The sequence below is a fragment of the Poecilia formosa genome, unplaced genomic scaffold (genome assembly GCF_000485575.1).
Source record: "Poecilia formosa unplaced genomic scaffold, Poecilia_formosa-5.1.2 Scaffold2, whole genome shotgun sequence".
Taxonomy (NCBI): Eukaryota; Metazoa; Chordata; class Actinopteri; order Cyprinodontiformes; family Poeciliidae; genus Poecilia; species Poecilia formosa.
The window spans coordinates 270,862-283,268 of record NW_006799941.1 but is presented as its reverse complement, the minus strand read 5'-3'; the positions used below and the strand labels follow the sequence as shown (position 1 = coordinate 283,268).

The 12,407-nt window shown below is 38.6% G+C and overlaps 1 protein-coding gene across 9 annotated transcripts in view; it reads left to right on the top strand.

The window, feature by feature from the left end:
- tox2 (TOX high mobility group box family member 2) overlaps positions 1 to 12,407 on the top strand; it is a 125,212-nt gene that overhangs the window by 72,957 nt on the left and 39,848 nt on the right. For all 9 annotated transcript variants that reach the window (XM_016669789.1, XM_016669767.1, XM_007548163.2 and 6 more), the window contains one exon: positions 2,367 to 2,426. In XM_016669789.1, coding sequence (XP_016525275.1) covers positions 2,367 to 2,426 — 60 coding nt within the window. The remainder of the gene's footprint in view (positions 1 to 2,366; positions 2,427 to 12,407) is intronic.

Genomic DNA, 12,407 nt, shown 5'->3' with positions numbered 1-12,407 from the left:
CCATGAAAATCTTTGCATGTTCATTTATTACATGAAGGTAATTGTACAAAAACGATTTTCTTCCTGTGTTTTCTGTCCATGCACAAAGCTTGACAAATGTCTTCCTGAAGGCACATATCTATCCAGTTATTTTACCCTGCAGTAGCGCCATTCATCTCAGCCTCTACAAGCTGTCTTGAGGTGTGTTTTGTTTTCTCATAAAGGGCTACAACCAAACAGTATCAGCCAGAGAGGCAGGAAAGGTCTCTGAACGTGTGTGTGCGCACGCACGCGCGTACGTGTGTGCGTTTAAATGGCTGTTTCTTTCAAGCTGCGGTCTCTGGCTCTGACCCCAGTGTTAATCACTCTACAGCTCGAACAACCACAGGCTCTATCGTCACTGCTGCTGTTACAGCCGTTTTCCTCCCCTCCTTGGTTTCTCTTATTCATGATCTCTGCTAACTCTATTATTTGTTCTCTCCCTTCTCACCCCCCCCCCCCCCCTTATACCTGCACTGTCTTTACCTACTTCACCTCCCACTTAAGCAATAGTTCACAATTGAGAATACATTCTTGCCTTTCTCAGATTATAGGATTCCTGAGTTTGGAATTGCAAAGATTTGAAATAGACAACTACACTGTCTCTTTTTTTTGTTTTTTTCTCTGACATTTCTCACCTCTTTGAGTCTGCATGGTGTCTCATCAGCTGGGTAGCTGTTTAGAATGGCTGACAGAAGCAACAGTTTGTGCCTCGCTATCATCTGTGTCATGGATTGGATACATTTATTAATTTCATGCCTCCCACTTAAGCAATAATTATGGTCACAAGCTAAATAATTTAACAGTTTCCATAGCTTAATAAAAAAATATACAGTGACTTTTGGGGTTATTCATACATTGTCAAATTATTTTACGACATTTTATGCATAAGAACAACATAAAGTAGTGCATAATTATAGTGTGGCATAAAACAATATGTGGGTTTCACTTTTTTTAATAAATTGATGAAAGCTGTGGTGGGTATTTGCGTTTAGCATCCTCCTGAGTCAATACTTTACATAACCACTTCTTACTGAAGTGCTTTAGGGAGACAGCTGTAGATGTCTCGCTACTGATTCTAACACATATGTTTTGTCTAAACCACTCCCTCATAGTTCTGGATGATGTTTTGGATGTTGCTGAACAGTGAACCTCCAAATCATTCTCAAATCATGTGGAGCCTTTAAGTTTTTATTTCCTCATTTTAACTGGATTGTCCTGTATTTATCTCTGTCTTTCCATTTCCGGTCCCTTTTGAAGGGAATCATCCCCAGAGCATGATGGCGTCACCACCATGTTTTACAGAAGGAACAGTGTGGTGGTATTTTGAAAATTGGCCAAACATTTTGTTTCGTTTTTATCTGCCTGGAGCATACCCTTCACACACATTTGCTGTTTCCCCTACTTGATTTCTGATGCCTTTGTATCATCAATAATTTACCATTTGCCAGCCTTCTATTGAGACCAGATTTGTGTGTTGTACAACTGATATGCATTGGAATATTTTACTTACGTTTGGTTTAAATTTAATACGTTTGCAGTAGAATTTTAGGAAAAAAAATAACCCGCCCTCCTACTGTTCAGAGATTACTTTAAACATTTGTCTAAAAGGAAAAGAAGGTTCCAGAAGTTCTAGCAGACTGCCTGGTATCACAGACAGTCGCTATCTGGGTCACCAACCTGACTGACCGTCTTGTCAAATGCTATTTACATACTTTACAAAAGTGTTGCCCATAAGTCACTCTATGAGTCTGCAGAGTCTGCCACTGAAGTAGTGCATATCCGGAAGCCGATATGGTAGCAATGATGAAGCAAATATGATACTGGATGTAAAAAATACAATCACTACTGTTCTTACTAGTTTAATTGTTAATAAGCATTATATCTAACTGCTAATAAGGCAGCAAAAGAAACACACTGTAGATTTTCATGATTTAATATGGATCTTCCCTACAAGAATAAGTGACTGGCCGAGTTTCTGACTCACTGACTCGGCATGCTGCAGCAGTGAGCGTTGAGCTTTCGCTGTTGTGATTATCACTCCACTGGCCCTTTGTTGCCTTGTGACACCCTGGGAATCACAGCAGTTAGGTGTGCGAGTTTTTATGCAAACACGCACACACTGAAGCTGTGGGCAAGCAGAGACGAAGAGTGTGAGTTACGCAAGCGTTGGCAGGGCCTAATTATACATGGCTCTAATGAACTGTAATTACTGACATCCACCAGAGCATCGGGGTCTATAAGCTGAGGACTTGCAGACATTTGGCTGTGGTGTTACGGTGTTTAGTATTTCCAGTGACTGACTGAAATTTATGTTCTTGAACATTTTTTTTTTCTTTCTCTTTCAGTTTGATGGTGAAAACATGTACATGAATGAAAACAACCACGAGTTCCTCCCTCCAAACCACGTGAGTTTATATTGCTTTACTTCTACTTAACCTGATAATCAATTTTAGCAAATTTCCTATTTTGGATCATCTTGTGGTAAAAAAAAAAAAAAAAATTGGAAGATGAAGTTTTTAGATAAATATTTAGGTACCTTTAAGAACATGTTGGAAAAAACACAACATGGTGTCAATAAAAGATGTTCCATCTTCACCAATTAGTGGGGAATAACATTTACTGTCTGGCTCTCATATTTTAAACATGTAACTAAGGCTCCTAAGAATTTTAACTTATCTCATGTCATAGGTCAAATGAAGCAAGGAGTAGCCAAAATTTTGGTTGGAACACATCAATACATAAGATTTTGAAGAATGTAAACATTTAGACAAATGCATATATTTTATTGCTTCAGACTCATCACTGCTTTTCAAACAAAAGCAACTTTCACAGAGTTCTTACTAAGGAAAAAATATAATAAAAATGCAAATTCTCTCTTTTTTCCCCCTCTGTCTTTCAATTATCCTCACACTATTTTTTACTTTGATTCACAAGCCAGCATGGAAATTGTTCTGGCCTCATTGCAGAAGATTTAGTGAGTTGGAATGGAGGGGGAGTGCAACAGTACGTGGCAACATTTCCAGAAATACTGTAGCACAGCTGGTCACGAACAGCTGGGAGACCATATGGTTGTGTTTGGACAGGAGGATTTGTGGAGTTTGGGAGTAAGCCCATCTGACAAACACAGGGAAGCAGGGAATTTGTCCCTGTCAATTGCAATTATTAGAAGCCAACCTGTAGACCACAGTGGTTGTGTTTCTGTTGTGCTTCATTTTTTTTGAGTATCTAAATGCTTTTGTTTGGCTTGCGGCCCAGAGTGACACGCAACAATGTTAACTCTGTCTGGTTTTCTGACTGTAAATTTTCTTTCATGACTTTGAGAACATGTGTCTGCTACAAATGATTTTAATTTATTTTTGGCCCTTTCCAAGTAAATGACTGACTTTTCTACAAAAGCATGAAAAAGTTACCTCTTACCACCCGTTGTATTTCCACTCAGTAGAATCCTGATTACCAGATTAAAAGTAGCTTTTTATTAATAGGTATGTTTCAGTGTGGAATGGCTGAACAGAACATTTGGGAAAACTGACACTTAATGTTTAAAGTGGCAAGACAGAAAAAGACAGAGAGTGAAACAACAGGAAAGGCTGTGATGGGATGAGATACGATTTTGTTTTGGTCCGTGTTATACTTTGTTTACTCAAGATCTTCTCATATTTGACATGTGCCTTGCTCTTTTCTCTGCTTCACCAAGTTTAGTCTCTCCTTCCGTCTGACAGCTCAAATCAGGGAGCCCTTAAGGGTGGATGCACAATCTCTCACAACAAAACCCAGGAAAATACAAAAAATAATCACTGAGCTCCTCCTTCTTTGCTATAATGATGCTACCAAAGTAGTTTAAACTTTTTGAACAAAATAAAAACCCTAGGAATGTTTATTTGCATATATATTGCATTATATACATACATACATACACACACACACACATATATATATATATATATATATTACCTTTCTAAATATTCAGTTTGCTGTGTTGTAACAGAATAAAATAGTGTTCAACTTGTTTTTGTCTTTAAACCAGAATGTGCCCCTGCATGTCTGCAATGTTATGCTTTGCAACATATTTTCATGACACTTATGTCAAAAAATTTTACTTTGAATTATCAAGTAATGCAAGAAGGAGTAAAAACACCGATGAATATTCTGAAAATCGTCATGGAAGCAAAAATGAATGGTGCAACGCCCAAAGCAAAATTTAATTTGGAGAAGCCCACCCTTCATTTGCACTCATCTACCGTCACAAGTTGGAGTCACCACAATATCTTCAATATAATCTGAATTAGAAAGTGAAATAATAATTATCTAAACCTTGCATGGTGGCCAGGGAATTATTACAGAGACCTAAATAATTTTCAAAGCTTGCTTATGTCACTGGATAATCCGCTCTGTGTTTGCTTCACCCCACTGCAAAGAATTTTGGAGATAATTATGTAAAAATAAATAAATAAATAAAAAATGTGGTCACCTGAATTGTTCAATAATAGTACAGAATAATGTACTTGTATGTTGAACAGAATGCTTGATGATTAAGTTTCAATTAGAGGAAAAAATGTCTTCACAGTGTCTTCACCCACCACAATGCAAATTAAAACGGTTTCATTCTTATTTTAATGAAGGACATAGCAGCCATACGACTGATGTGACTGGTGTCTGTTTCTCTTCATACAAACCTTTCAAGTTGATTGAAAAGTATATTAGGTCAGGTTATCATTTTTAAATGCCCGGGGGTTTGCCAAATCAAAAACATATTAAGAAGTATATGCTCATATTTTTAGCTAGTTTTGAGATAAAATGTACTTTTGGTGTTGGAGACAAAGAGACACAAATGCTGCAGGGCTGATTTTTATTTCAAAGTGGATTTTTTTTTTTTAACAAATCCACACTGTTGCCACATTATTCTCAATATATTCATTCTTGAATGAAAACAAATCATATTGCCTAAAGCTGATTTTTCTCTGCTCACTGCTTTATTATCTCTCTTTACTTTTTTGTATCTTTTTTTCCACCATCATTTCTGACTCTCCCTCTTTGGCTTCTTCCCTCTCTATATCTCCATTTCTTTCTCATATCGCCCATTGCATTTAAATGTATTTGGGTCAGTGGTTCTGCTCTGAAACTTTATGAAAGTGCTTGTCTGTGTCTAGCTTAGGTTGCTACATTCTCTTTAATCTCACCCACCTGTTATGAAGCTCTTTATATACATAAAATGACTTGATATAGGTCATAAGCTTGGTGTTGTTGGGTGAATTTGCTGAAGAAACCACATGAAATAACGCTTAGGTGAGCATGATCTGCTGATGAGTAACAGGAAAATGGGGTCAGTGTTATTGTCATATCGATGTTCCCATGAGCATCGTTTTCTGACTTTGTAGTCCTCTGTATTGTTTCATTTTCTAACCCCCCCTCGCCCCCCCAACGCCCCTGCCTTATTAGAGTGACAAAGTGTTACTGATTCAATGACAAGACTGGGAACCCTGTTCTTGGCATCAACAAGCTCTTTGTCTGCCCCTGTGGTCACTGACTAACCAGCCAAAGCGGCATTGCAAAGCTAGTAACCAGCGGTCAGAAGGTCTAGTGCTGATTTGATTAAATTAAATCAACAGAACATAGATCAACACCTTACGGATTTCTTATATTTTCGCTCTTTTGATCAGTTTGTCAAGCAATTTTTAGTCCTAGACACAGATAACCTGGGTTAATAAAGCTGATTCAGTTTTTCCTGCCAGACCCGTAGAATGAAGAAGACGCTTAAATTCCACAATGCATGACGAGCAAATTCTTTAACATCCATCTGTCTGGAAAATATTACAAAGCCATTTCTAATGCTTTCAGGCTCAAGAGAACCATCTTGAAATACATTAACCACAAATGGAGAAATTTGGAACAGTGGTAAATCTGTCTATGAATGACATTGACACCTCATCCAGTAATTCACAAAAGAACCTAGAGCAAAATCTAAGTTGTTTCATGTCTCACTTGCCTCAATTAAGGTAAGGGTAAAGAATGAAAAAGAAAAAAACAAACAAAAAAAAAACCGGGGAATCAATGGGAAAACTTTTAAAAAGTTGTAGAAGTAACATTTCGGGACACAAAAATTACGCCTACAGTCAAACATGGTGATGGCAGTGGTGTGATGATGTGGGGCTGCTTTGCATTTTCATAACTGATGGAGCCATGAAGTTCACTCTAACAGAAAATTCTGCAGAGAATGCTTAGGTTTTAGTTTGTGACCCGAAGTTCAAGCACACATGGATTGTGCAGCAAGACAAACATCTAATGCACACAAGTTCCCCTTTAAATGGCAAAAGAAAAAAAAAAAAAGAAAAAAATATATGTGCTCCTGTTATCTTTGTCTGATAATAAGACTTGTTTGATGATGTGAAACATTTAAGTGTGACGACAAAGCAAAGACATTTGTAAGGGAGCAAACACTTTTTGACAGCAATATACATTCCTGCTGCTGTTTTTAAGCAGGATAGCACACATCGCTACGATCAAAGATGTGCACTGTGGAGATGCCTTCTCATACCTCCACAGTGCAGCAAAAGAAACTTCATCAGCACTTTACCTTGACAATGCTCTCTTTTGATGTCGTTCTCCCTGACTTATGAATTAATTTAGCAGAACTGCTGTTTGAGAGAAATATGCCACAAAAAAAAAAGAGGGAGAAACGAGTGGTGGAAACCAGGAGATGGGGTGGGGGGGATGGTAGAGACGGAGAAACTGCACAGGGGAATAATTCGACTAATGGAGTGACTGTTTGGATATTCAGCAGAAGTAGAAACGGAGATTATGATCTCGCAATTAGCGTAACAAGGTTTTATTGATTGGCTGCTGCTTAGTGTCTTTGCTGCCAAGACGCTGCATGTGGTTTTAACATGCACAGTGTGCTTGTGGTGGGTGTGTGAGTGCGTGCAGCCCAGCCAAACTACAGCCATACTACAACACTTCCAGAGTCGAATCCAGCTCCGCGGGATCATTGGGCCGTGGCCATTTTATGATCATCAAAGCTGAAATATTATGGATTGCTCAGTTAAAGCAGCCCGCTGGATGAGAAGTGACAAAGTGGAGTACATTTACATTTTTCCTCTCACTTCTGAGATAATGCATTGCTCTTCTATCCCTTTGCATAAAATGATAAAAGGTCTGTATGATGAGCCATTTTCTGTAGCTCGTCCACCAGTTTTAAAAACAATATTTGTGCTTCATCTGGACATTTTTTGGAAGTCGTTTGAGGAAAAGATTATTTTTTCACTTGTGAGATATAATTCTGTCTGAGAAGGTTTTTGTTTTTTTTTTACAGCTAGTGAGAGTAGAACAATTGGTGGAAAGTTTTGTTTTTGAAAGTGAAGCAAGCACCTTATTATAATTAGATTTCTGACTCAAGCTGAAAGACTGGGCTATTGATGCTGGTTATTTCTGTTCATCTCGCCATTACTGACAGATTTAGTAGTGTGAAACCTCTTGCTAGCAGATTTGAACAGATATATCACATTGTTCATGTGTCCACCTTCTTGAAATTCTGTTTTTATGAATTTAATTAAGTCCTGCACTCCCTGGCATCTCTCATCCCTCATATGTTTTTGATGAGCTATTGTAGAACATGATCTCAGAGTCTTTTATGTTTAACCTTTTGACAAATCTATCACCTCCTCCCTCTGCGCTCTGAATTAAAGAGCCATTCCACCTTTCCTGTTTGGATGAGTAATTCTCTCGTTTGGCCACGGCCCAAAGTTCAGCTAGCAGGTCTGGGAGTCGATGAAGCCTGATTGGTCAGGTTTAGTCGGGTGTGACTGACAGGAAGCCAGCTGATTGGTGGAGACGGTATCTTTTGACTGTTACGCTGATTAAAGCAGAGCGCTGGCATTTTGTAAACTCCTGCCGTTCAAGGGTCTTTGCGCTCACGCCAAGGCCCTGCTGGTCTGAATTACAGCTTGGTCACATTAGTCTGATTTACAACTTCCATGTGGTGTTTTACATTATTGTAGGTACTGGAATGGTAAACTCCACCCCTATTCACTTCCACTTGCCCTCTCTTCATTTTCGTCACTCCAAACTTTCAGTCATCCTCCATCCTTTCTTCCACACCTCCCTTTAACCTCTGTTCCCAATCTTCCCCTCCTCACTTTAATCCTTCCATTTATTTTCCTACATGTTCCTCCAACCTCCATCAACATCCCTTTACCTTCCTCCTCCTTTACCTCGCTCCCCCCCCCTCTTTCCGCCTTCTTTCACTCCCGCACTACATCTTTTGTGAAAATGAAAACAAAGAGCAGCCTGCCAGAATATTTCTATAGCCTGTTCGCTGACGAAGCATTGAGCAGAGACAAAGCAAAAAGATGTGCCGGCATATTTGTCGCAGCAGTAGAAAGATGGAAAGCTCTTTCCACCGTTGCATTTTAACAGTCATTTGGAAACTCTTCACCTTAAATGCTTCTACCCTGTTTAAAAATGCCCTTATTGGAGCACTCCCCCAATAGAGCAGTGTGTAAATAAATGTAGGTATGTATATTTGTGTAAGGTCAGCTTTGCCATGCTGTCTCTCCCCCTTGTTGCCTCAGGTGAACAGATAAAACTAATGGCCCCTTAATGTGTTTGTGGAAGCTTTTTGACCCTTTCCATAAAATGACGAGAGACCAACCTTTCACTTTTTTCCAGACTGAATGCCAGAGTTTCATAAAACAGATAAAATATACTGCATACCTTATATTGAGCCAGTTCACTGCATCAGATGGTTTCAATTTCTTTTGAAAAGCAAACCTTCCTAGTTTGTCTTGAATAGTTTTTCCTTAATTGCTGTGGAAAAAACAACCTAGGGGGCATTAGAGCATTACACTTGGCCACAAAATGTCTATTTAATTTTAATGCAGTATTTTTAAGGTGTGGAAACTACACAGACCTAACAATTCATGCTGATTTATTTCCTCAGTTTTGATCAAATTCAAATGAGGTTATATAAATTCCCCTAATAAAATAGCTGAACAGCATGAAGCAGAGGTGTTGGGGCTTGGAGCCAGTGAATTGTACTGTTTTACATAAAAAAAATAAATAAATAAAAATATTTAGAACTTGGTATTAAAGCAGCCCACCATTTAGAAAGTGAGGTGTGATGTGCCTCATAGGAGTTGGACATCTATTTAATTCTACACCTTAGTAAAAGTACCACATGCTCGCATGTTTTCAAGGCATCCAACATTGGCATGGGGGTTTTCTTTGAATGAGAGTGCTAACACATTAATGATGACAGCAATGGTGAGCAGATTTTGAGTTTAATTATTTATATCAAAGTTTAATTAGTGTGAATGCTTTTGAGGGTTTTACTATGAAAAGATTTAAACATTAAAGGGTGAAATATCAGAGTTAAACAATAGCTGTCTTAGACTTGCATCTAACTTAAATGCAACAGGGGAAGTAAGGCAAATCTTCAGTTATTTTCAATTGCAAAAAGAGAAGTACATGTATTTAGTGCATTTTATATAGCCCCCATACCCTATGGTGAGGAATCACTTTGATGTTCATAAAAGTGTTCACTTACAGAACATGCCTACAACTTTGAACATTTCAGTTTCTTTCTATTGCGAAGCAAACAACGCAGAGGACGAAATAACAGAAAACTTTGGTGTGCATAACTATCACCCCCCTCCAATTCAGTACAGTGTAGAACCACTTTTTGCAGCAATTACAGCTGCAAGCCACTTTGGATGAGTCTCTATGATCTTGTCACGTCTTGACACTGAGATTTTGTCCATTTCTCAAGGCAAAATTGTTCAATCTCCTTCAAGTTAAATGGTTTCAGTTGCTGAACACCAATCTTCAAGTCTAACCACAGATTCTAGGTCTAGGCTTTGACTGGGCCATTCCAATATATTTACACATTTCCCCTTAAGCCATTTGAGTGTAGCTTCAGCAGTATGCTTTGGGTCATAGTCCTGTTGGAAAGTAAACCTTTGTCGTAGTCTCAAATTGCTTACTGATTGAAGCAAGTTTTGGTCAATAGCATTTCTGTACATTCCATCGCTGCCTTGTCTCAGACTAGTTTTCCAGTCGCTGTTGCTGAAAACATCCCCAAAATATGATGCTGCCACCACCATGCTTCATTGTGGGGATGTTGTTCTTGGGGTGATGAGATTTATTAATTTCAGACGGTGGTTTTCTTGGTTGCTGAATAGTTACATTTTGGTCTCATCTGACCAAAGCTCCCTCCTTGACACATTTCTGGAGTCTTCCACATGCCTTTTGGTAAACTCAAAAGGAGTCTTTCTGTTTTTGTCCGTCAGTAAAAGCTTTCTCCTGGCCACTCCAAGCCTAGCTCAGTGAAGTGTATGTCTTATTGTGGTCGTAGGGAGAGATACTTCAGAACTCTGCAGCTTCTTCAGGATTAACTTTGGCCTCTGTGCTGCCTCTGTACTAAAGCCCTCATCACACCGTACCCTGTTTTACTGGACAGTCTTCTCTTGGCAGGTTTGTTTTGATACTACGTTTTTTGTTTTTTTTTTTCTATTTGATGATATTGGATTTAATGGTGATCTTCTGAGATTGATATATATATTTTTTTTTACAAATCAACCCTGATTTGTACTTTTTAACAACTTTGTTTCTGACTTGTTTGGAGGTTTCCTTGGTTGTCATGGTATTGTTTGGTTAGTGGGTGTGTTGGAGCCTATGGGGCCTCTCAAAACAGTTGTATAAACACTGACAGATCATGTGATACTTAGATTACACACAGGTGGACTTCATTTCACTAAACATGTGACTTCTGAAGATAAATGGTTGCACCAAACTTTCTAGGGGCTTCACTACCAAGAGGTGTGAATACTTTCTCAAGTGAGTGTATATCTGTATGTAGGTTAAAAAGAATATGGTAGAATTTGTTACATTCTACTGCTACCTGCCATAAAGCTTCGCACCGAAGGAACATATGATGACTGTTACATGAATATTACAGCTATTAAAGCTTCTTGCTTCCATCTATTTTAAAGATAGATTTAATCTAGAACTTTCTTACAACTGGTTTCCTCGTGCATTAATATTAAAATGTTCAAAAAATGCAATAAATCATCCAATGACGAATACATTTGTTAGTTCTATCTGGTAAAAATATGCAGAGCAAAATTTTAAAAAAAGGATTTGATTTTGTAGTATTTTGTGCACACTGTTACAAGAATAAAAACAACATGCCATCTCACACCTGATTAGATTACAACTCGAATGGCCTGAGGTTATCATAACACATTTCTGCTATCAGACACACTTAAATCCTTTACACAGATTATTACCATGATTACCAAAACCTTTCAATTACAGTTACTTGAGCAAGTATTTAAACTTATTTTCACCTATTCAGATAGCATCAGGTCATTTTGCAAGCTACTAAAACCAAAAGCAAAACAAAAATGATATTGGAAAAATGTTAGAGATCTTTAAATTAATTTGTCGACATAAATTCCTAAATGACCTAATGAATGTCACTGCGTGGTTTACAGAAGAAACAACAACAACAAAACATCTTTATCCAGATATTTATTTTAAATGTTCCACATCTCTGTTCCAGGCTCAGTGTGGAACCTTTTTTTTTGTGACACATGAAGTGCAAGTTGCAGCACAGAACCAGTAAGAGACAGGGATGTTCATTGACACTCGAGAGCTGTCTCCTCCGTTCCCCTCCACTCACAACCAGCCTCTTATTAACAATGGCACCAGGAGTGTGAGGGTCCAGATGTTAGTCTCCTGCTCCCACCAGCTGTGCCAGCCACTGATACACAGCCTCATTGACTCTGAAGCAGGCACACAAGCAGAGCTGACATCACAGCCACACACACACGTACACGCAGATGCACAGATAGGACGCACTGTCTTAAAACTGGATTTTATTTGAGAAAAGTAGGTATGAGAGCGAAAACATTGAGAAGTAATTGCACAAAGACACATTCACCATAAATGCACAGACTGGATCCACTTTCTCCATCCACACGCTCTTTTACACCCTTTTTCTCCTGGGCTAGAGTTATCAGCAGCGTTATTTGAGGGTGACAGGATCCTAACAATTACGAGAATAATGCATGTTTGTTTGGATGACTGCGCCATCAGCACTCCCTTTGTCATTTTGAACATTGTGACAGTCAGTCGGTACTCATCCACCACCCTTTATTCTGCTGTTTTTGTCCATTTACTTCTTCTTATAACAATAATTACTTTTGTCATTCACACACAGTGGCACAATTGTCCACACACTAATGGTAATTTCTAACTGGGGGCACGGACAGACGACAACTGTGCAGTTGAGCTTACCAGCTGCTGTTTGTTGGCCTTGTTGTACTTCTGTCAACTCATAAATCAGCAATATCAGTAGCTGCTATTTAGCATTGCAGAACAGGCAATGAGCA